This window comes from Centrocercus urophasianus, unplaced genomic scaffold, assembly GCF_019232065.1.
Source record: "Centrocercus urophasianus isolate 14NV4802_14NV808 unplaced genomic scaffold, USGS_Curo_1.0 seq_14, whole genome shotgun sequence".
NCBI classification, from domain to species: Eukaryota; Metazoa; Chordata; class Aves; order Galliformes; family Phasianidae; genus Centrocercus; species Centrocercus urophasianus.
This window is the reverse complement of record NW_024884586.1, coordinates 24,795,362-24,817,719: the sequence shown is the minus strand read 5'-3', so window position 1 is coordinate 24,817,719 and position 22,358 is coordinate 24,795,362. Positions and strand designations below refer to the sequence as shown.

Sequence of the window (22,358 nt, the reverse complement as noted above, 5' to 3'; positions counted from 1 at the left end):
TGTCCTGAAGTTGTCTCAACATTTAATAGTTTTGTAACTTTGTGCCAACTTCAAAAATTTTGAGAGTTTAACCTGCCAGATCTCACTTGGCACTAAAATGCAGTTAAGAACTTGTTTTTAAATCTACAAAATAACAAAACATATCTAAGAGATACCTGCATTTACACCCCAATAAAATTATCCTGGAATAACACTCCATATCTATAGTTTTTATTAAACAGAGCATAATATGCTGCTTGATCTCATTGGGCTAGAAAATAATACGTTACTGGTATGCAAGCTTCCCAGTGCTGAATTTACCAGACATAGCATTACTGTACTTCATAATGGTGAATATAGTTTTATAAGCAACGTACAAACACACTACTTTGAAGACAGTTTACGGATGCCCTTACCTGTTAAGATGTGTCTTGGCTACAAACCGACTGATCTAAACTATACTGTACTATATACCTGTGAATTCCTGCAAGCATTAATGATAAGATTTGCCAGTTATAAACTTCATTCTTATGTATGCAGTAAATGAAGACATGAAGTGGTTGAGATCTCGTTTTGGATAAGACTCTAGTCCTTGTTAAAACGTTATTACTTCAGAGCAGGTTGTATATCATCCCTCATATAACAATAGCAGATGTCTTATTTGTACATTTCTTTTCTGCTTGCCTTTCAGCTAAGATTTTACAGTTTGTAAAAGATTAGAAAAAGTTGCTAAAGGACTTACAAAAGACTCCTGCTGTTTAGAAGACAAATACACCACTGTTTTAAAAAAATTTACAGCTAACAGCACTCTCATTCAAGCAACTATATTCTGTCTTACTTTCCTAATCTGTGAAATTATTGATTGAGGATAAGTTTATCAGTAAAGATCATTATGTGTAATAACAGGGACAGATAAGTGGTAGTGCTAACCATGAGCGTATAACCAACAAAACTAACATGTGCAATTTAATGTGCATATGCTACAGTATTACCTTCTCCAAAGGTTCCTAGGAATCATTAGTGATTCTATAAATAACTTAGATTTGTAGGGATTGATTTGAAGCAGCTTCTTTTTTTTTTTTCTGTCTCACACTCAGTAAACAGGATGATTACAGTTAATTTTTAAAACTTCTTTGCAGCATTTCACTTTCAAGAAAGTAACTGGAATGAGATAAAACACTCAAGAAAAATCATGCAAAAAATTTTGGATTCCCTTTTGTTAAAACATGTGTTTTTTGTTGTTTTTTTTTTTTCCCCAGTGTGCTACTGTTTCTCCACACCTTAATTATGCTCAGTTCTGAAAAAAATATTTTGGAGTAATCTGTATAATTTCTTCATTATGTGTAGAAATTCTAGAAAAAAAGTCAATTTTGAATAATATTTTCCCAGAAAACATTGAACTAGCCTAAGTTTGGATGTGGAGGTTAATGTCAGGACTCAGGGAAGGGTTAACTCTCCAAATGTACTCACAAAAAAAGTACATGGCCTGAGGCATGTAAAAGAAATCATACATATTTGTAAATAAATAGAACGAATACTTCAAAAAAAAAAAATCAGAATTGTTTCTAGAAGTAAGGAATAATTCTCCAGTTCCTCAGATGAGTAACCCAAAATAACTAAAAAAAAAAAAAAAGTTCCACCTTTAAAATATGTATCATGAAGTTTTACAAATAATCATTCCAAGAATTTTATTATTTGCTACAAACATTTACTATTATCAACAGTGGAAATTTTGCTCCTGTGAGAACCACATAATCAAATTCTTAATCTATTTACATTTTCAGTCAGTTTACAACACCAAATTTCAGCCAAAAACTTTGATATATTGTTCTGTGATAATTTTTGATCAAAATAATGCAAACTCCCTTCTCACTCAGTGATTGATTTGTATATGTCTACACAGATGGGTGCAAAAATTACACTTCTAATCCACATTCTGAGGTGGTCCAAAAAAGCTACACATGCAAGCCTGCCACAGTGGATGAGTCTGGCAAAGCAGAAGACTTTGACTAACAAACTATCACATTAATACAACTGTCTGGCTTCCAGACCTGAGCTAGTTTGCACTGATCAGCATCCATTTACATGCTTTTGTATAGATGTATACTTCAGATATGAATAGGTGCTGTAAACAAGTACAGTGCAGAAATCTTTCACAAATATATGTATTATCCAATATGTATTTCCAGCTTGTACAATTTTCTACTCCACAAGAGTCACTCTGCTCTTTGGAACACGTGCGCGGAAATTTTTACTGTTAGCTACAAGAGAAAATAGTTTAAAAAGGCCTTTGAAGAACATCAGCAACACATTTAGTATTTGGATGAAGATAATTAAAGATCTACTTTCCTAATCAAAGAAGTGTTTAAATGGTGACTTGAGAAGCAATACTGACTGTAAGTTGATAAACCTACCAAACTACCAAAATCAGGAAATTGAGGTGTAACAAAGGCAAGTAATAAATAAATCAGGCTACTTTCAATCATCAGTGAAAGTAATTAACCAGACAGAACAGGACTATTGTACTTCAGTATGATTTTAAGTCAAGAGTTAAAGATCGTTTTGGTTACTCTTTTGATTTAAAAATGTTATCTATTCAGTCACAGTTGCTGAATTGTAATTAATTAAAGAGTTACAACATATGTAATGCAGGAGATCTTGTTGAATGGCCATAGTGACTTCCTTCTAGCCTCAGATCAAAGAAAAATGTATTAACTCATTTTTAATTTAAACCCATTTTGAACACATCAGCTGAAAGAAAAGATACATATTTGCACATCTAGCACAAATGTATTATCAAATACGATCTTTACAATACTAAATAACAATAAACTCATTTTCTAGGCTTTTTTCTTAAATCGTATCATCTAGCAACCTACTTTATCGCTTTGAGCGGTCTCATCAACCTGCCACAAAAGACACAAGGTATACTAAAGCCATGCAACACAGCAGTAATCTACATTTTAACTTACCCTTAGGGACTACTTAACCTCTAGCTTTACTCTTTTCAGACAAAATGAATAGTAAGGATAACTGTGATGATGTATATGTCATAACTGTGTAAAGGTCAACAAGGTTTAAATATGTTGCGTTCTTTTCATAAATATTTGACTAATGGAAATGTACTTTTTATCTTTAAACCCTGAGATTGGCACCTCAATAGGCAGCAAATTATTCTGAACAAACACGCAAAATACAGTTCCCTGCATCAACATCTGACTTGAATTTCTCTAGATATTTGTCTGAATATGAACACCTAATATCAAGTAATGGTATTAATACTGTTACCACAGCTTACACTACAAAGATAAGCAACAACATCAGCATAAATTGAGTATCTTTACATTGCTTGGACTCTAAGTGATTCTAGACTCACACTAATGTAAGTAAAAACAATCTGGTCTTATACATCTCTTATTACTAACCAAGTGGCGGTTTCACTTTGTTTGACAAAAAGGGCAAATGTTTTATTACAAAAGAATAGGAGACCTACCTTAGAACTGTATTTTGGCAATCTGCAGTGCCAGTCTGGATACTTTTTTAAACAACTGATTTTAGTATTACTGTAGACATTTGCTGGATGCAAGTACACTCAAACCTTTTTTCCCCAACAACAAAAAAAAGCACTGTTAACCTAGAAAGATTTTTTTCTTTTTAGAACTGAAATAAAAAATGATATGATGTGTAAAGAAATCATTAACGACTAGTGCTGTATGGAATTACATGTTTATATTTCATTTATTACTGCCTTAAACAATCCATCTATACTATCTTCCTGAACTGAAAAACACTAGTTCTAAAAAAGTAACCATATCATTCCAGTGACAATGTCATCCTACAAGTCATTAATATTTTTATTACTAAAAAAGGGTTTGGGGGAAGCTTTGACAATTTCTTACATCTACATGTTTTACTGGCCATTGGATTAGGCAGATTTTTCTTTCCCCAAGATTGGTATGGCTCAAGTTAGATTTAAAAACAGATCCCAGGGGAGGCTAATAAATGGATTAAAGTGGAACATAAATTCCCTATGTCACCCTGTTCCTTAAACCTTGATGTCAGTAACATGCCTAATCATTCCATTATTATAAATGTCAAGTATGCTTTACATGTGTTAGAAAGAGTGAGTGGATATCAAAAGAAATAGAAGACTCACAAAATTGTAATACTATTATAAACTTTCATGGAAAAATATTTGAAATTTTACAGTGGTCACCTAATAGTATTCCAGATTATTATTTTCTTATGATTTGCACCCTGAATCCCCTATTATGAGACAGGCCTGGATATCTACTGCATTATATATGTTTTACTTCTTAATAGTGCTACTTCCATGAGCCAGCGTGACAAACTGAAAAGTGTGTTAAAGCAGAATAAAAGCTTGCAATGTGATTTTTTTTTCCTAGTAAGTTGAGAAATTATAAGAAGGAATTTTCTTTAAAAAAATTAGAATTTTCATCTAGTCAGCAAAATGAAATGCCTCAGCTGGAGTAGTTTTTGCACTGGATTTTAAGAACATTCCAAACAGAGGGAAAAAATGACAACCCTTTTCAGAAAAAATGACATGCAAAAAAAGGATTGAAAGGAATGAGCTTGCATGCAATACAAAACAAAAACTGGAGACGTGGGTCAGCAGTACAGTAACCTTGAAAAAAGGTTAAAAAAAAAAAGCTAGTGATTTATCATTCTTCCCTTTCCTCAAAGCATAGAACAGGAAGTGCTTTAATTTGCAATATGTGAGTCTAGGAATAAACATTAGAAACAAGCTTTCAAACTTCAAGTGAAGTAAAATACAAGAACATGTTGCCATTAGAGATGATGAAAACGTTTTTATGGAAATCTATAATAACAAATTAGAAATGTTTCTGTATGAGATAGTGCAGTTGTATTTGATCCTATCAAATATCTGATCTGGCTGCCTGCATGATCTCATGAGTTTAGTTGCATTCTACATTTCTATAATTCTGTGACAATTATTCAAGACTACAGTCCTTTAGCAGTGAAAAATACTTGCAATGGTAGGTTAGAATCCTTGGGCAATAAGACATCAGGTATTTCGGAAGAAAAACAGCAAATGAAATCTCAGCTATTCAACTCAAGCCCTTAAGTACATGGTGACAATACAGATTTCACTACAAATGGAAAAAACCCTTAATATACTTTTATTTCCCTCCCAAAGCTAATCTGATCTAAATTAAACCAAAGTTCCAGAAAAACTGTCATATGCTTAGTGTTCCAGACTACACATAATAATCTCTAAATTTTTGGGCTAGCTAATCATATGCAGCCCCCATTGAAGTAAAATATTACATGTGATGAATCATAGAAAGCAATACAAGCCAGCCTTCCTTTGGTTGTTTTTTCATTTTTCTCTATGTGGGAGTAAAAGAAGGTGGACACAAAAAAGAACCAAATTACCATAACACCACAAAATTCTACAAATATAAGTCCCTGTAGTCAGCTAATAGGTACTGGTTGAATCAATGGGTCAGGGAGTTAACATCAATCTGTTTTCTCTTTCATAATTCCTGCTCAGGCAGAATTTTTTCAGCTTGCAGAAATTTGCTTGAAAGACATGAATTGAAATACTGGGGCTAGTTTTAGGCTTCTGTAGCATTTATCTTTCTACCTGAAATTCATTTGACTGTAAGCAAAAAAGAAATAGTATGTCAGAGTATGTCTAAGTAGTCTGTGTTTTCTACTAAGTTTATTAAAAAAAACTTAGTAAAGTCTTGTTGTCTCAAAGTAATGCTTGGGAAAAATGCTTCAAAGTGATTTAACTTTTGCAATTAATTGCCAATTAGCAAACTAAAAAATAAATACTGAAAATGGAATACAATATCACAAAGTGTATTTTTATGACATCAGAATAATTGTAATTTAGTTGGGTTATTTTATTTTTTTTTTAATACACTCGCACACTTCAGAATTACTGTCACAGAGTCAAGCTGAAACACTTGGAAGTTTTTCCGCTCATTTTGAGGAATTGATTGTTCAATTCTTCTGTTTACCTATAATGCAAGATAGTGCTTTACAGCCTTATTACCAGAAAAAAAAAAACAGGCAATACACCTCTGTAGTATTTCTTCCTAACCTTCAAACTCAAACTTTGGCTCCTTTTATTATTTAATTTATCCATGCCATGCATACTAAGAATAGTCTTACTAATTTCATATATATTTTATAATGAAGCTCATCACCATAGTAGCATATTCCATAAACACTAGCATGATTATATATATTACCACATTTTCAATACTCCTTTTCATCTGTCATATATTTTTGTATAAATTTGTGTAGGTGTGTATATACATATGTATATATCTATGTCTATGTATGAAATTAATTTGAAAGATCTAGGCCAAAACTGTTCACTGATTTGGTTTCTGCAGCATAATACACTTAGGACCTCACTTTTCTGAACACTGTGCTCAGTACCTTGCATGTTCAAAGTAAAACTTCCATTAATTTCAATTCCATTGACAGTGCTTAGCATTTCGCGTAATTAGGCTTTTAAATGTAAATTCTAAGAAGAACATATGCAGGATAATCATATTGCTTAATGGTTGGCACCTAATTTAGATGTGTAATTTGTAAGGTTAATCCCCCAGGTAGCTCTGCTACCGTCTAGGGAAAGTAGTCTTGCAGCTCTGTGCAACCCTATTTCCTCCCAGAGAGTTAGACTCACACGTTGATTTAGATAAAATAAATATTTTTATAGCTATTTTCTTCTGCCAAGTTAAGTTATCATCTGAATCCGCTGATTTGCCTGACAACTGTATGCGCAAAATCAGCAGTAGCAGTAATACAAGTGTATAGGCATTGCTCAGAAACTGGCCAGAGTAGGTCAAGATGATCTCTTCAGGCAGTAGATTACAGCACCTATGTAATTAAATTAAAGATCTGGCACATAGTTCCGTGTATGTTGTATTAAAAAAAGGCCACATGGAAAAATAACTGTATCAATGGACTTCACACTTCCATGAAGAGTCCACAAAGGAAGCAAGGAGAGAATACCTGTTACCTGGGCAGCAGTCAAACTACCTTAACACTTGTTCTTTCTGTTGATCCTGAAGAATTTGTACTTGGGTGAATTAAGCAACAAAGGAGGTAAAGGTCCTACAGAAAACAATGTAATTCATCACACAACTACAGTATTTTCTCTGCACAATGAATGAAGTTGAAATCCCCCTGGGAGAAAAGCAGTATAATGTATTTGATGATATTTTAAAACACAGAGACAAGGGCGAATAAACATTAAGTACCTGAATTTGAAAGTATTTTCACACAGGTTTCTGCATCCAACTACTGAGAACTTCAAAAAGGAATTCCAAACACCAGATATTTCATCATGTAGAACCACAGAAGAGAGAAGCAGTAGGATAAGAACACTTAAAGCATGTTATCATCTCATTTATAGAAACTGATTATTAATAACTCACTATTTTCAAAATTCCTTTACGGCTTGTTACAAAAAAAACATAAACATGCAGCTTAGAACCATAAGAAGTCTGTTTCCAAGTCCATTAAAATTGATATGCTTTCAACTGATAATTGAGCCCCATGTAAAGCAGTGTTTGCAAAACACTATGCAAACAGACTTTTTTTTCCTGAGTTGATTCAATAAGTAAATAAGTATTATGAAGAAAGATATATTGGATATAATATTACTGAAAACTGACTTAATTTGTCTGAGTTACTCAGGTGACTATTAGCAACTTGGCTGAAGACACAGAACAACAACAAAAAAAAAATGCCTACTTGCCCCCTTGAATATCTTGTATAACAATTCTGCTATTGTCATGCTTTTCGCACAGTTGCAGTGCCAAGCAACTCCATGAATACTTGTAGGGGGGAAAAAAAAGATCAGAAACTTACAGTGACTAGTGAATTGGCAAAATTGTCAGTGTTTAACACTGATGTATAGACCAACTGTTCTTTTTTTTTTTTTTCTTTGGATAACAAACTGAACATATCAGGTTCTTTCACAGCACAATCACTTTCAAGAAGTACATTAAAACCCATGGATACAAATGAGATAAAAACCTCAGGGTTCTCAGTTTTTTATGAGGTAACAACTGTATCCTAAATTCTATCTACTAAGGTGCGTTTAGTAGACCTGTTACAGATACAGTTGCTAACAAGTTAAGCAGAAACACTGCTCAAGTTTTCTTTAACAAAGATGTTAAACAAGCAGAGCTGCATTTCTCGAAAAAAGAATACTTGCAAAAATGACCATCAGACTAAAGTTTGAACATTACAAACTTCAGAAAATTGTAATAAACACTGTAATCAACGAGATTTTAGTTTTACAGTTTCCAACACAAACACATACAAATGGACTAGAAAATATAAATGGATACTAGCATGCTTTGCATTAATTTTGCTACAGAAAGCAATGCAGAACAGAGATTGTGTCTATGAAGAAGTAGGGTGGTCAAATAAAAAGACAACTGGATGGTCATAAAAATCTAATAAAAACTTGCACTTTGTGCATGAATTGATTCCCCATAATATCATACTACCATTAAGTATCATTAAGTATTCTCAAAACATAGTGCTTTTAAGCTCGGTGGAGATATTTTCTCTCTGAACTTGGCTGTAAATCACACTATGCAATCACCTTTTCAAGATAATGGAATACACCTGCTAATAACAGCTAAAACTACAAACTAGCACAAAATAATAGAATTAAATAAAAATAAACTAGCCAAACGAAACAGACCAAGTTGCCATTACTTGCTATCATACACCAACCTTTTTCATTTTCTCCCTCCATTTTTCATTTCCAATCATTTGGTTCTCCCACTACTACTTTTTTCTTCAGTTCTGCATACTTTTTTGGATGAAAACTTAGTTCTTACAATAGATGGACTAAAACGCCAAGGCAAGAAAAACAATTTGCCTAGGACAGACACCAAGAAAGGAATATGAGAACAAATGAAGCTTATAGGCCAGTATCCAACCATTTGCAGCTCAGAATTCCTAAGCCTCCCTGGAATCATCCAGCCTGGGGAATACTGAGAAGGGATCTAATCAACACTTATAAATATCTAAAGGTTATCTAACACTAATAAATATCTAAATCAAGACTCTTCTTGCTGGTGCCCAGCAAGAGGATAAGGGACAATGGGCACAACACGAGAAAAAAAGCTTTACTATGAGAGTGACAGAACACTGAAGTAGGCTGTCAAGAGAGATTGTGAATGGATGCTTTCAGGTGCAACGTACACTAGGGAATTTGTTTCAGCAAGGGGGCTGAATTCCAGAGGTCTCTCACAACCCCAACAATTCTGTGATTTCTTTCTCATTGGAGCAACTTAACTAATTTAAAATATAACTCATAGAGTGAATTATATTTCACATACTACACTTCCCAACCATGTTTCACATTTCACTGTAAATGCTTCCTTGAGATAAAAGCAGCAGTTTACATACCTGAGACTATCTCCTCACTATAGCTTGCTATTAGTTCATCCCAATTTTATTGGACCTTAATGCTAGAAGGTTATTTACTTAATTTTTAAAACAATTTTGAAACCTACATAACTCCATTCCAGTACAAGAGAATCTAAGAATCAAATATATAGCTAACATGTATGTCAGATAAATACACCTAATACACATACAAAACATTGGTCAATGCACTGTTTATTTCATACTACTGTTCTAAATCACTCCATATGTCTGCATTGCAGATTGAGCATCATGTGATTTAAAAACATAATAATAATCAAAAATGTAGTACTGAGCAAAGGAGATGAACAGAAATAAGTCTAGAAGTTATATCTGGTAACATTATTGTTTTAAAAAACAACTTCATTAGAAATGATCTCACAACAAACACAGTAAGACTTTAAGGATCGCTATTTATTTCTTTCTAAAGGACCTGTAGCAGTAGTAAAGAAAAAGTACTTAGTTACTTTAAACATAAATGCCAGAAAGGAAAAAAAAAAAAAAAAAAAAAGTCATAATTCTAACAATTAGAAGGCCAACTGTACCCTGGGCTGTATCAAAAGAGGTGAGGGAGGCAGTTTTCTCCCTCTACTCCACCCTTCATAAGGCCCCATCAGTACAGCATTCAGCTCTAGATCCTCCAGCACAAGGACATGGAGCTGGTCATGCAGGCAACCAGGATCATCAGAGTGCTGGAGCACTTTTCCTACAGGAAATGGCTAAATTAGTTGGGCTGGTTCAGCCTGGAGACAGTTTCCTTCTAAAATTTAACAGAAAACTTTAATTCCTGCATACACATGCAAAGTTGTAAGCCCCAGTTAGGATCCACTGCTGCACTACTGTGCCACTTTCTGCATCGAGTTTGTTTGTTGTTGTTGTTTGTTTGTTTGTTTTTAAACCAAAAATCAGGAGAAACAGTCATTACCAAGCCATACAGTTCAAAGCCATACCTTAGAACTGTAATGGAGTGGGCTGCAAACCAGCTTCCCCCTGCTTTGGCCTCCAGCCCCGTGAAGCTGAGGTGCCACTGCAGAGAGTAATGCAAAGGCCTCTGACAGCTCTCCTCCAGCCCTCTCAGATAGAAAAGCCAGCGGGCACTTCCTCGGCCACCTTCCTTCCAGCCACCACCGCCCTCCTCTCCTCCACAAGCAAGGACCGGGAGAGCACGTCGAAACCGCCGCCAGTAGCCAACAGCTACACAAACAGCGGCTGCGCAGAGCCAACTCGCGAGGGGCCCCCCTTCGCTTTTCTGCTCGGTTCTCTCCGCTCGGCCGCGCCGCTCCGCCCCTCTCACCGCCCCGGCCGGGCCACGGGGCGGAGCTGCGGGAAGTGGGGCGGCAGTGGCCCGCGCTGTGTGATCGGCGGGCTGAGAGTAAAGGGTGCCCTGGGGGGCTGTCGCCCCGATCCCCCGATCGCTGGTGCGCTGCCTCCCGCCTCTCCCCGCCTCGTTGTTCGGGGCCGGAGAGGCACAACTCGGCCATTTGTTGGCGCCGCGAGGCATGAAGCTCACCAAAGCCCAGTACGATGAAATAGCCCAGTTCCTGGGGCACGTGCAGCCCACCCGGCAGAGCCTGAGGAAGCTGAAGGAGAAGTTCCCTAGGTAAGTGCTTCCTGTCCCCGGCGCGGTGCGGCGCTGGGCGGGCTGCTCTGCCGGGCGGCGGCCTGCTGCACACTGAGAGCGGGCTCAGGCCGCGCCACCAGCTCCAACCGCCTCCTCCAGCCGCTGTCTCCAGTTGCAAGCCTCACACAGTGCAAAACCACCCGCACACACACACACACACACACACACAAACACACACGTCACTCTACGACAAGGTGCAGCTTGCTAAACTGCTGCTTTCCGAGCAGGATAATTCCTGCTCTCTGTGACCCGAGGAGATTGATGCAAAATAAAGTGTGCGCCTTCCTCTGCTGCCCCTTCACATGTAAGCTCTCGGGCGCTTCTCAGAGCTCCGAAGCACCACGTGCATCCTGACAAATGAGTCTTGCTCAGGGCCTTGCCTCTGCAAGTGAGAACAAGGGTGGAATCTGGGTTGGGATACTGCTTTGTCAGACCCATGGCTCCCACACCACGCTGTGCCCTCAGTTGCTTGTATGTGAGCACCCATCTGCTTCCTCACCTGACAGCCTTCAGGGTTGTCAAAGACACTCCCAAGTGACCATAGGCTACTATGGAAGTTGCACATGGCACGATGTGCTTCATGTACTGATCTTCATTTCTAGAATTTGCTTACTATCAGTGATACAGAGTTTAAAGGACATGTTGCAAGGATTTTTTAAATTTTTTTCTCCAGCTTTTCACATGGGGTTATTAGTGCCAAATTGGGTAGAATTGGACTGAATTCCACTGCGAAAGGTGTGATATTGTCTTTAAAACACACAGGTAATAATATAGAAAAATGCAGTTTCTTAGGTGCTCTGCTTACCCTGGTGAGAGATGGAGATAAATAAAACAAAAAAGCATCCATGTGCTTCCTGAACAAGCCTTGCTAGTCTTACCACAAGTGTGACTGCAGATGCTGTGTTAAGCTGTGTGCATTGTGCAGTATGTGGTTGAGGAGCCAGTACAAGGCTTTCAAAGTGTCCAATGAAATCTGCTTTTTCAGGAAAGTGATGTAGTTAAAAATCAAGCTGAGGCAATGACCCTGTTGTAGAGAAGAATTGATGATAAAGCAAAGTAGCTGGTTCAGTGAGCTCATAGAGTTGCATTGCTGGGAGCCCAGCTCAGCTTGCACAGTACTGCTGCAGCTTGGGAAATACTTAACTGCGGCAGCATATGTCTGTACTTAGCAGTTGTCTTTCAACTTTAACATTCATGTTTATGTTCAAACATCTTCATTTTTAACAGCGGGATTTGGGCATGATATGAGGATTATCAAAATGGAATTTTGACTGCTAAGCACAGTGAATCTCAGCATGTATTGGATGCACTTACTTTGAGCTTCTTGACATATACAACTCTGGACGCTAATTCTGCATGCTCTGTGTTGTGCTTTTCTGAAAAGTAATTTCCTGCTTTGTTTCTCATGTGGTTAACTACTTGCTAGTAATTTGTGTTTTCCTTTGTAACTTGTGTATTTTAGTCTTCCACTTTTTCTTTACCCATGAGTTCATGTTCGTCTGTGATACTGTTTTTCTCAATGAGACCTAATGTCTAAATTGTATTACCTATGGTAGGGCAAGTTGTAGGACATGTAGAGCATTGCAGAAAATGGTCTGAAAAGGTTACAATCTGATTTATTTTAGTGCTTGTTTTTTTAGTTGTAGTTAGATCTGTGTAAGAATCACCTTATCATTACATATCAGTTTAGGTCAGACCTTTAATTTTTTCAAAGATCATTTTGTCCAGAGAAGTTCAGCTTCTGAGTGTTTGATTCATACGCAAGCTGATATTGTGTTCTTGTGTAGGTGTTTCCAGGAGGAAAAAAAAAAGAGAAGAAAAAAGTAGAAACCTGTTCTTCTGAATACAGCAGAATGCGTATTTTCTCTTGGAAAATTTCTTGTCAAGTTCTTACAAACACAACATGATTGTCAAATAACTGGATCTGATTCAAATCTTTATACAATATTCTGCTTTTCTTTTTAATAACCAATCCTAATGGAATTTTACAGGTTTTTTTTGATAGAATCTTCCTCTGCCTCCTGCCAGGATTTCAAAGGGTGTAAGGTTTGCTGACTTATGTCTTGTTTTATCTTGCACAAAGTTTTTCCTCATTTGGTTCTATTCTGTTGAAGTCTTAGAGTATCTTACACTGCACTGTATCTGATTTGGGGATTCCAGGAACTTTCTGACATTGCAAGTTGACTCAGTAGTCTCAGATCTTTCGGAGGTCACCAAAGCCTTACTTTTGAGTTCTCACATTGAACTATTGTGAAACATATTTCAGTTCAGCTCGGAGTATTGTATTCTTCCATACCACAATTAATGCAGTCTATATTCCTTTCCTTACTTAATTATAAGTTGTTAAACAAACTTAGTGCCTCTAGCTTGACTTCCTTTTTATTGCCTCTACTTTTATTCCTGTAAAAGCATTCTTTTTTGAACCCTTTTGAGTGCAAACTGTGTATATAGGGAGTTTCACAGTGCTGGAATTTCAAAGTATTAGAATTTATAGCAGCTGCCCTATGTAGATCTTCACTCACAATATTTTCATCTTTGATTCTAAGTAAAGAAGTAGTGTTCTGTTTGTGCCTCATCTTAAAAGTGTCCTTCTCAGTGATAAAGATGAGCTTTTCTGACAGCAAATTGTAAGAGTAGCTTTCCAGTAATCAAAGGAAGAAAGTAATACTCGGCTCACAGTGAGTTTGTTCATTTTTGAGTATGGGTATTTGGTATTATGTGTAACTTCATATTAGGCCTTGGAAGTGCCCCAATGTGATTTGTTGTTGAACAATGTGTCTACATGGTAATGTCTGACAATGTAAATTGGAAAATATTTTGTTTATTATTTGCTAAATTTTATCTGTTTTTCTCAGTGATGGTTCATGCTCAAAGGCCCTTAAAAAATTTTAAACACATGGAATCAGTGTTATTTCTACCAGCCAAACTTCTGATAATCTAAGACTGCTGAGTTATTATTTTTTCTTCCTTTTTCTCCACTGTCATTGTTGCTTCTTTTTGACTTTTAGAGTTATTAGTGGATAAGTGTGTTTTCCCTCTGCCAGCTAGCTTTATTTACAAGGAAGTATGTTATTGACTTTTCATGAATAATTTCATTTCTTCGTATCTGCTGCTGCTTATATTATCAAGCAGTGTCCGATAAGCCCTCTATGGTAGTTGTACGGAATAAAGAAGGCTTCAGCTCTCTTTCATCTGCTTCTTTTTATTTCTGTTTTTTGCTTGTTTGATTGTTTGTTTTCCTTTTTATTGCTGGAATCCGGGCCTGCTGCTAATGGTACCTGGAGATTGAGTCAAAATGGAAGAAGGATTCTCTGTCCTCTGCTCAGATGTTCCTTGGAGCTGCAGTTCCAGGAGGGAGTACTGGCAGTGAGCTTGAGAGTGGGGCAGTTGGCCATCTAGGTGGCTTTTGGAGCTCTATGCTCAGGACTCAAGCTCAGCTATACTAAATAGAGCTGTCTTACTCATAGGTTCCTAGCCTGTTGGTGTGAGAGAAATCGGTTACATACTCTTCTAACTGGAAAGCTTTTCACCACAGTAAAACTGACAGAGGTCTGCTGTTTCTTGGCTGCCTCTCCTCTTCTGAATAGTTGGTAAAATGTTTAAATAAGCACATGAACTGTCTTCAGTCTCCAAGCATTTATCTAGCAATTCTTGTTTAGAAAGATGCCTTTGTTCCCACAAGGGATAGAAACTTTTATTTCTTAAAATGAAAATGTAGTTTAAACTCTCTCTGCTTTTCTGTATTCTCACTGCTTATCAATGAAAAATTCATGCTCTGCCTACATAAACCACCTCGCTGATTTCAATAGACTGGCTTATGAAGGAGGAGAAAGTAGTCATTAGTGGGAGATGCAGAGACCTGGAAAGACAGATTAACTGATCACTGCTAGACCTTCCACCCTGTCTATTTTGAATTGGCAAATATTTTGCACTAATTTATTCTGTTTACATGATCTGGACCTTACAGCTGGAGCAGCTCTGAATTTATTAGGTTTTGTATTCATTTTTTCTTTAATGTTAAACTTCAGAGTAAATGAAATTTTGCTCTAGTGTTTGTTTTTATCTGTTATATGTAGTAAAATCTATCATAATTTAACATTTGCTATGTTCTCAAAGCATTTAACCTCAAATGCAAGCACTGACAGAGATGAGAAAATAATTTTGGCTTATTATTTGAAAAGCAAATTAACAGTATACAAACTTTCAGAAGTGTAAAATAAAATTTTGCGTAATGAAAATATTCTTACAATGAAATAAAAATTCAAAACGTAATATGAATTGATATAATTCCCTTTGGACATAAATTCTTTGTATTCATAGCCTTGGTATCAGATCTTGATCTGCATCCAGTGCACAGATATTGCAGATGTCTACTCTTAAGATATTACAGTTTCGCTAAGATGAACCAATGAGCACTACAGGTTTTCCTTTTTCACTGTTGAAGCCTCAGAGGACTTGAAACTAGTTGGATTTGATGTGTCACATGAAAAACTGATTATGCTGCGGCTCTACATAGGAAGGAAACTAATTCTCCTCTGTAATAAAAATCAACATTTAACTCGGAAGAACTTTGTCTCTTTTCATTATTCTTTAGATTAAAAATAAGGTATACATTTAAAAATAGCTATTGATAGCAGTGAAAGCACTGAGAATGGGAAACACAGTTTTGATCAGGTTTTGATTTCTCTGATTGCTATAGACAGCATTTAGAAGGAAAATTCTTACATTGGCACGTGTAACTTCTAGGCCTTCAGGTTTTCTTTGAAAGAGGTGGAAAGGATTTTTTGGAGAGTTGTTATTGTTGTAGCATGTTGTTATTAACAAGAAAGTGGAAGACATGAGTAAGAATGCCTCAGCAGTAAGTTTGAGGGAATACAATGTATTTTCTATTGTAATTTGATGCAAAATGATACATGCCTCATTTCTGTTCCTTACAAGCCTTCCCACCTAAGATGTCCATTCCAGTGAACGGCAAAATCATCTTAAATGTTAGTCTTGAAATTTTGCTTGAAATGTGTAGCCAAAACTAAGGTTGTAGTTTCTGAATTCTTTAGTACTGATAAGTATTTTCTCTTAACTTTTTCTCCCTGCAGTATTGGAAGGATTACTATGTGGGTGTCCAGTTCCTTTCAAATAAAATAAAATAAAATAAAAATCACACAGAAGAGAAAGTGGAGAAAAGGTGAAAGAGAGAAGAGAGAGAAAATAAGAGTGAAGAGAAAAAAAATAGGGGGAAAAGAAAATTCTAAAGAAAAGCAAGAAGAGACAAGGACAAAAAGAGGGAGAAAAAAAATCCTTTCTTATGTCAAAGCTGCAGGGCTTGTCTTGGTCATTATGTTACTGTGTTGCTTTATAAAGTTTAACTTGGTTGTGCTTTTTGCCACTTCACAAGTTATATGGTAGTGATAATCACCAGTAGAGAAGGAATGTACATCCCGTAACACTCTTGCAAGTATTTCATTCTAAAATGAGCTGGATGTCATCAGATAGACCAACAGATGTCTACAGATTTAAGGGCCAGATTACGTCGGCTGTTAAGTAAGGATGAAGTGGAAGTTTTAACACTGACCATATGTGCATTTTAATTGACTTGTGGATTTTAGGGTGCCCTTGTACTCATGTTGCTTATACTATGGACAGTGGTGGTAAAAATGGTAATTTTTGATTTTGTTTAAGAAACAGTTCCTCATTGTGTAATTCTTCTGAAGTCTGCAGATAAGTCTAGGATGGAGTTTTATGAGCAGAGGAGATTCTGTACATGAGATAGAAAAATATTTTATTCATGTGTTGGTTTTCAGACAATCATATTCTGGGCTATATTACAATAGCACAATAAATCGCTGAATACACTGTCTGCTGAATATGACCTCACCATGAAAAATTTGATGCATTAGAGTAGGAAAGGTTGGAATATATCAACCTTGGCTGACAAGGGACTTTGAATTTTGACCTAACACAGATGACCTTTGTGTGCAATAAAAGTGAGTTTAATCTCCAGGTCAAGGTTGAGGTGAATGGTAGGGCAGTGTGGATTGGTTTGTGCTGGATGTGGCTGGATCACACCTAGCAAGTAAGGAAAATCGAGGTCTCTGTATTTTAGAGTAAGCAAATACTTACTGACATAAAGTTTTCTCCTATATGTTATACCACTGTAGAAAAATGTGCAGTACCTTAAGACAACTAATTCTCCAGCAGGTGCAGGCTGATTCATTTGAAGTTCAGTGCTTCAGAATAGAAAGTGTGAGTTGTAAATATCCTGTTCCTATAGATCATTGAATAGGTAAGCTAAATAAAATTTCTCCTCTAGCATGCAAAAGAAAGACAGCAAGTATATTGCCTTGCTATGAAAGGGGAGAAATCTGGAAGCTTTATGTCTTTGACAGCTAACCTGTCTTTGGAACATCGTAAGTTTATTCCTAAGTGGTATCCTTTAAAAAGGAACACAATTAAGAGCACTCTGATCTTTTTCAGTCGGCAAATACAAAGAAAACAAGTCCTTTTGAGCTCTCCCTTGCTGTAAAAGGTATTTGATTATAGAAGCTAAGTTACAAAATGTTTTGGAGGTTGTCTAGGCTACATAATAAAGATGTATAGGTTGTTTAAATAAAAGATTGTAGTGTTTTATAGTAATCACAGACAAAATCTGTATCGTTAACTGGCTGATGTTCCAGGAATGCTTTTTTACTAACACTAGTGGTACTTGCCCTGAATCCTTTACACAGACAAGAGTGGTAGTGGTGGTGCTGGTGCTGGAGGAAGGAGGGTGTTCTCTTTAAATCTCTTTAAATCAGGCAGGAAAAAAAAAGTTTGAGACTAATGGAAAGAACCTCTACTCCTTTAATAGAGCCTGCAAAATATATTCTCCAGGACTGATCAGCTCTGAAGGCTCTGGAGGTTTGATGATTGGAATGGCAGGAAATCACGCTTTCAGGACATAACGAATTGACTAGGCCATCCATCATTTGTTAGCATGCGCTGAAACGCTGGGTTTGTGTGCACAGGTCTGTGATTTAGTAAATACTTGGGAGATGAATAGAGCTTACACACAAGGGAAGATATTGCTGTCCTTCAGCAGCCTTAGACACAGATCCCTGCTGAGAAGGCTGTCTGACAGCAGCTCATCAGTAACTGGCCTGTCACAGTCAGTGATGCCCACCAGCCATCCCCAGTATATTAAATGCATTTTTAATATCTGCTTCAGTAGACTTAATGAAGAAAATTTAGTTTCCGTACTCTGATCACTGCTTCCTCAAGTGTTTTAAAGCACTGACTGGAGCACTTCCAAGAAAGAAACTGTGCTGATACCTGGAGAAGTTGATTGAAAATGAATGTGAAATAGAATGCGAATAGGAATGTTATTACCCAGTTACCTTAAAGCAAAACAAAAATGTTTGAGAGAAGCGCTCACCTTTTTAGAAACAATTGACCCTCCTGCAGAGGGACCTTACACAGCATGTTGTACTAGCAGAAGAGATGCAGTGCTGAGGAAGGTGTGCACATAGTGATTCTGTTTAGTGTGGCTGGGCTTGCCAAAAGGCATAATTGCGTTTCTTAGGCTTTCATATGTCGGGACTTGGATCAGATCATCATTCTGTCAGGCTTTCAGAGTGCTGAGAAGAGGATGGGCATGAATGGAAGGAATGGAATAGATCACATTTTCAATAATTTTGCTAACTACCATAGAGTTTTTGGTTTTGACATTTTTGCAGAGGATGTGGTGGATGAAGATCGTTGTAGCATTCCATTATATTATTTAAATTGATGTAGAGAATAAATAATAAATAAGATACATTGGAGAATGAAACTTCTGCTATTCTTATGATTTCGCAGGCTCATTGGGAGTTACACAATACTGACATCCTGAATTGTAAGGAATTGTTTCTATAACTTTCTACCAAGTGATAAGATGCTTTGTTACCTGTATACAGATAAACTTAATAGTTTGAATTTCCTGGGAACTTTCAGGGAAAAAATTCTGTTTACATAAAGGCAAATATGTTGGTTTTCATTTTTAAATGAGATTCAATGCTTATTGTACTTACTTCAAGACAGCAAGACAAACAACTTGATTTTGTTGAAAACATCCATTTGATACATTCACTTCTTGAGGTTTTTTTCCCCCAGGAATCCATTCTGTGTTCACAGAAGAGAAAGCAAGTGCTGAATGAGACCTATAAATTTGATTCTTGTATGTGTCAAAACAGTAATGTATTAAATGCATATTATTATAAAAATTTAAGACGTGTCCTAAACACTTACATTTTTATAACACATGGCAATGTTAAATAATACATCTTCTTGTTAGCATCTGTTTTCTGTCATTGTTGGCAGAACCTATGATTTATTACTTAAATTAATGACTAAAACCATTTTGGTTCTGATATATGCCCCTGAGCTTATCATATCACTTAATAAAATAACGTATATGCTTTGATGAGAATCATTTTTAATTGTTTACTTCTTTAAGTTCCTGGTGAAAATATCGTATCTTTTCAAGGTGAATGTCTCAGAAGGTCGCACTGTATTTCAAACCGAATGAAATACTGATAAGGATTGTTTTCAGTAAGAATATAGATTACAGTAATTAATAATATTAAAACTGTCTTTTAAGACACATCTAATAGAGCACTGTTAAGAAAAAAAAAAAAAAAAGAAAAAAAGAAAACAGCATTAGAAAATATTTGGAAAAATACTGCTCTGTTTTCTTCAGATCCAGTGATGGTTAAAAGCCTTGTTCATTTGTTTGACTAATTTGTACCATACAAGTAGATTTCAAGCTCCCATTGGCATGCTAAGATTTCGTGCTTTATCATTAGTTTTCAGCTTGTGTTTCATGGAGTTCTCATCCCTGGACTTCAAACAAAGAATTCAGAGTAAATGAACTTCTTGTCTGCAGGCTTAAATTTACCAAACAGGAATCTGCACTTCTTGACGGAAAAGTGTTCTGACTTGTAAACTCTTGTAAACTCCTTAGGTAGGAAACTGTGTTTTGTCAGCAACTAAAGCATTTTGATTAGTCTTATTGTTTCTTTTCTTACGTGTTTCTTAAATTCTAGTGTCCATAACAGTTTGAATGTGGTAGTGATTTGAATGGGATACTTGATACAGTGCATGCCCTAAGGTACCCAGTAGCCCAAATGATAATGACAGTCTTCCTGTTTTATCCTGGAGGTTTCTTGTACTTGAATCCTCTGCTTTATCTTTCTCATTTGAGTAGGATCTTCAAGCAAGTGTCACTGTCTGTTGAAACTGGTGTAATGGCTTCAGGTTGGGATGTGGTGCTGAAGTGGACTCTGTTTGGATGAATATACTCTATTTGCATATCTGGATCTAGGCCTGAAAGGTATTCAAATTGTTTGGTATTCTTGATTCCCAGATAGCTCCAGGCAGCTGCAACACTGAAGAAAAATATCATAACACAGCACACATTCTTCTTCCACAGAAAGCAGAATGTTTTCACATTTTTCTCTGAGACCTACGTGATACCAAAGATAGTAGTTTCTGTAGTGTTGCCTGCTAGAACCTTTTCTGAAGACAACATAAAAACTATGATCGTATAGAGATAATATTCACTTCTATGACTGAAGGCGTTTTTATCTGAATTAATATGAAGAGTCTTTTGGAGTTCCTCATCATTACTGAGGACTCAGATGATGATAATGGCACCACGTGTCTCTCTTTCCATTTGTGATCTGCTAGGAGATGGCAGAACTTCCTTTCAATCCACTATTGATACTGGTGGTATCCAGTCCTTTTGCATTTCTTCTATGGAATGCTTGCATATGTTCTGAGGCTAGAACTGGTACAGAGTACAAAAAATAATAGCCAGAGAATGAGCGTAGATTCCTAATGGCCAAACAACAATCGAATATTAGCCATTTCCAGCTCTAATATAAATACATGTTCTCAATCCAGCTGGTCTTCAGTTTTCAATACAGGCAAGCAACATGTTCTCCTGGAGAAGCTCATTATTTTCAATTCACAAAATATAAAAAGATCAAAAGAAGACATAAATTTCTGTTTCTTACAGAGTTTAAATATGAAGTTTTGTTTTGAACAGTTGGCAGGTACTCCAAAAAGGCCAAGCAAGTTCAGTTCCAAATACAGTGTTTAATGACCTCATTGCAGTGGGTTTTCTGACATAGAAATATGTTTTTCTTTATCCTATTATTAGAAACAGGAGAGTATAATTATTGACCAAAAAGTCAGACTACATTTTTATCTCATTTGTATTGTGTTCCTTTGACATCAGTGGTCTAAGAGAGAAAAAGAAAATGGTTGTTTACAGGATAAATGCATGGTTTTGGTCTGATTTTTTTTCTAGCTATGTCTGTCTATTGTGCTCTCTAAGTGTACTTTTTTCAAACAAATACCACTGGCTACTCAATAACTACTATCCATTATCTTTCTGCTTATGTTTTTTATTTCAATTTACTATTTACACATGGACCTCACTAGTAATGGGCAAACATTTTTATATGTGATTGTTTTTGTGGCTTTAAGGTTTCTGGATGAAAATCTTGGCCATTTATCTAGTCATATTAGCCTGCAGTTCTAATACTTTCAGACTCAATAATTTAAAAATACTATTCAAATGTTTCATTTACTTTGAGAAATTAATCTATTTCTTTGTAGACTTTTTTTGGGGGGGGCGGAGCGGGGAGCGGTGGGATTGATTACATGACAGTCATTTGCTTTAATGTATTTTGTAATTGTTAGCATTTTAGTCTCTTCACCAGTGGTAATATATCAATGGAACTTTGCATTAGTGGATGTATACTGAAATAACCAGCAAAAATCATTAAAATATGCAGAGGAAAGCAACATGCTTAGTTTAATGTACTTCTGAATATTAAATGCAAGTAAAATGGTACATAGACATGGAGTCATCTGTTATATTTTAGTCTCTGAAGCAATAGCTGTGTAAACCTTAACCTCGTAATTTTGTAAGTTCCACTTTATCATGTAGCTGCAAAAGGTAATCAAAATAAATCATAGAAGATGAAGAAATATTTTCTAGGGCTTTCTGAAAGCTTTCAGAGGTGGAGCTTGATCCATGAAATTTTTGTAAGCATATTAAATAATACAACATGATGTGCAACGTGTCAGGTCTGATAAATTATTTTGTATAGGACATTTATACAACATATGGTGAGCTGATATGTGAACAGCTTAATGACTAAATTATGTTAATCTTTCTTGCCATATTTACTTTTCATTTTTAAAAAACGGTGTTTTCAATTTCTGATTTTACTTTTTTTGATCATGGACAGATATAAGAAAGGTGTAGGTCATCTCCGAG

General features: G+C 36.1%; 2 protein-coding genes across 7 annotated transcripts in view; one reads left to right on the top strand and one right to left on the bottom strand.

Moving 5' to 3' along the window:
* LOC122157531 overlaps positions 1–10,936 on the bottom strand; it is a 30,583-nt gene extending 19,647 nt beyond the window's left edge. Inside the window, exon 1 of the mRNA XM_042813267.1 lies at positions 10,386–10,936. Within this exon, the coding sequence (XP_042669201.1) occupies positions 10,386–10,936 (551 nt within the window). The remainder of the gene's footprint in view (positions 1–10,385) is intronic.
* The window catches only part of CDIN1 (CDAN1 interacting nuclease 1), a 114,249-nt gene continuing 102,650 nt past the window's right edge, over positions 10,760–22,358 (top strand). For all 6 annotated transcript variants that reach the window (XM_042813799.1, XM_042813797.1, XM_042813801.1 and 3 more), the window contains exon 1: positions 10,760–11,035. In XM_042813799.1, the coding sequence (XP_042669733.1) occupies positions 10,935–11,035 (101 nt within the window). In that variant the 5' untranslated portion in view covers positions 10,760–10,934. The remainder of the gene's footprint in view (positions 11,036–22,358) is intronic.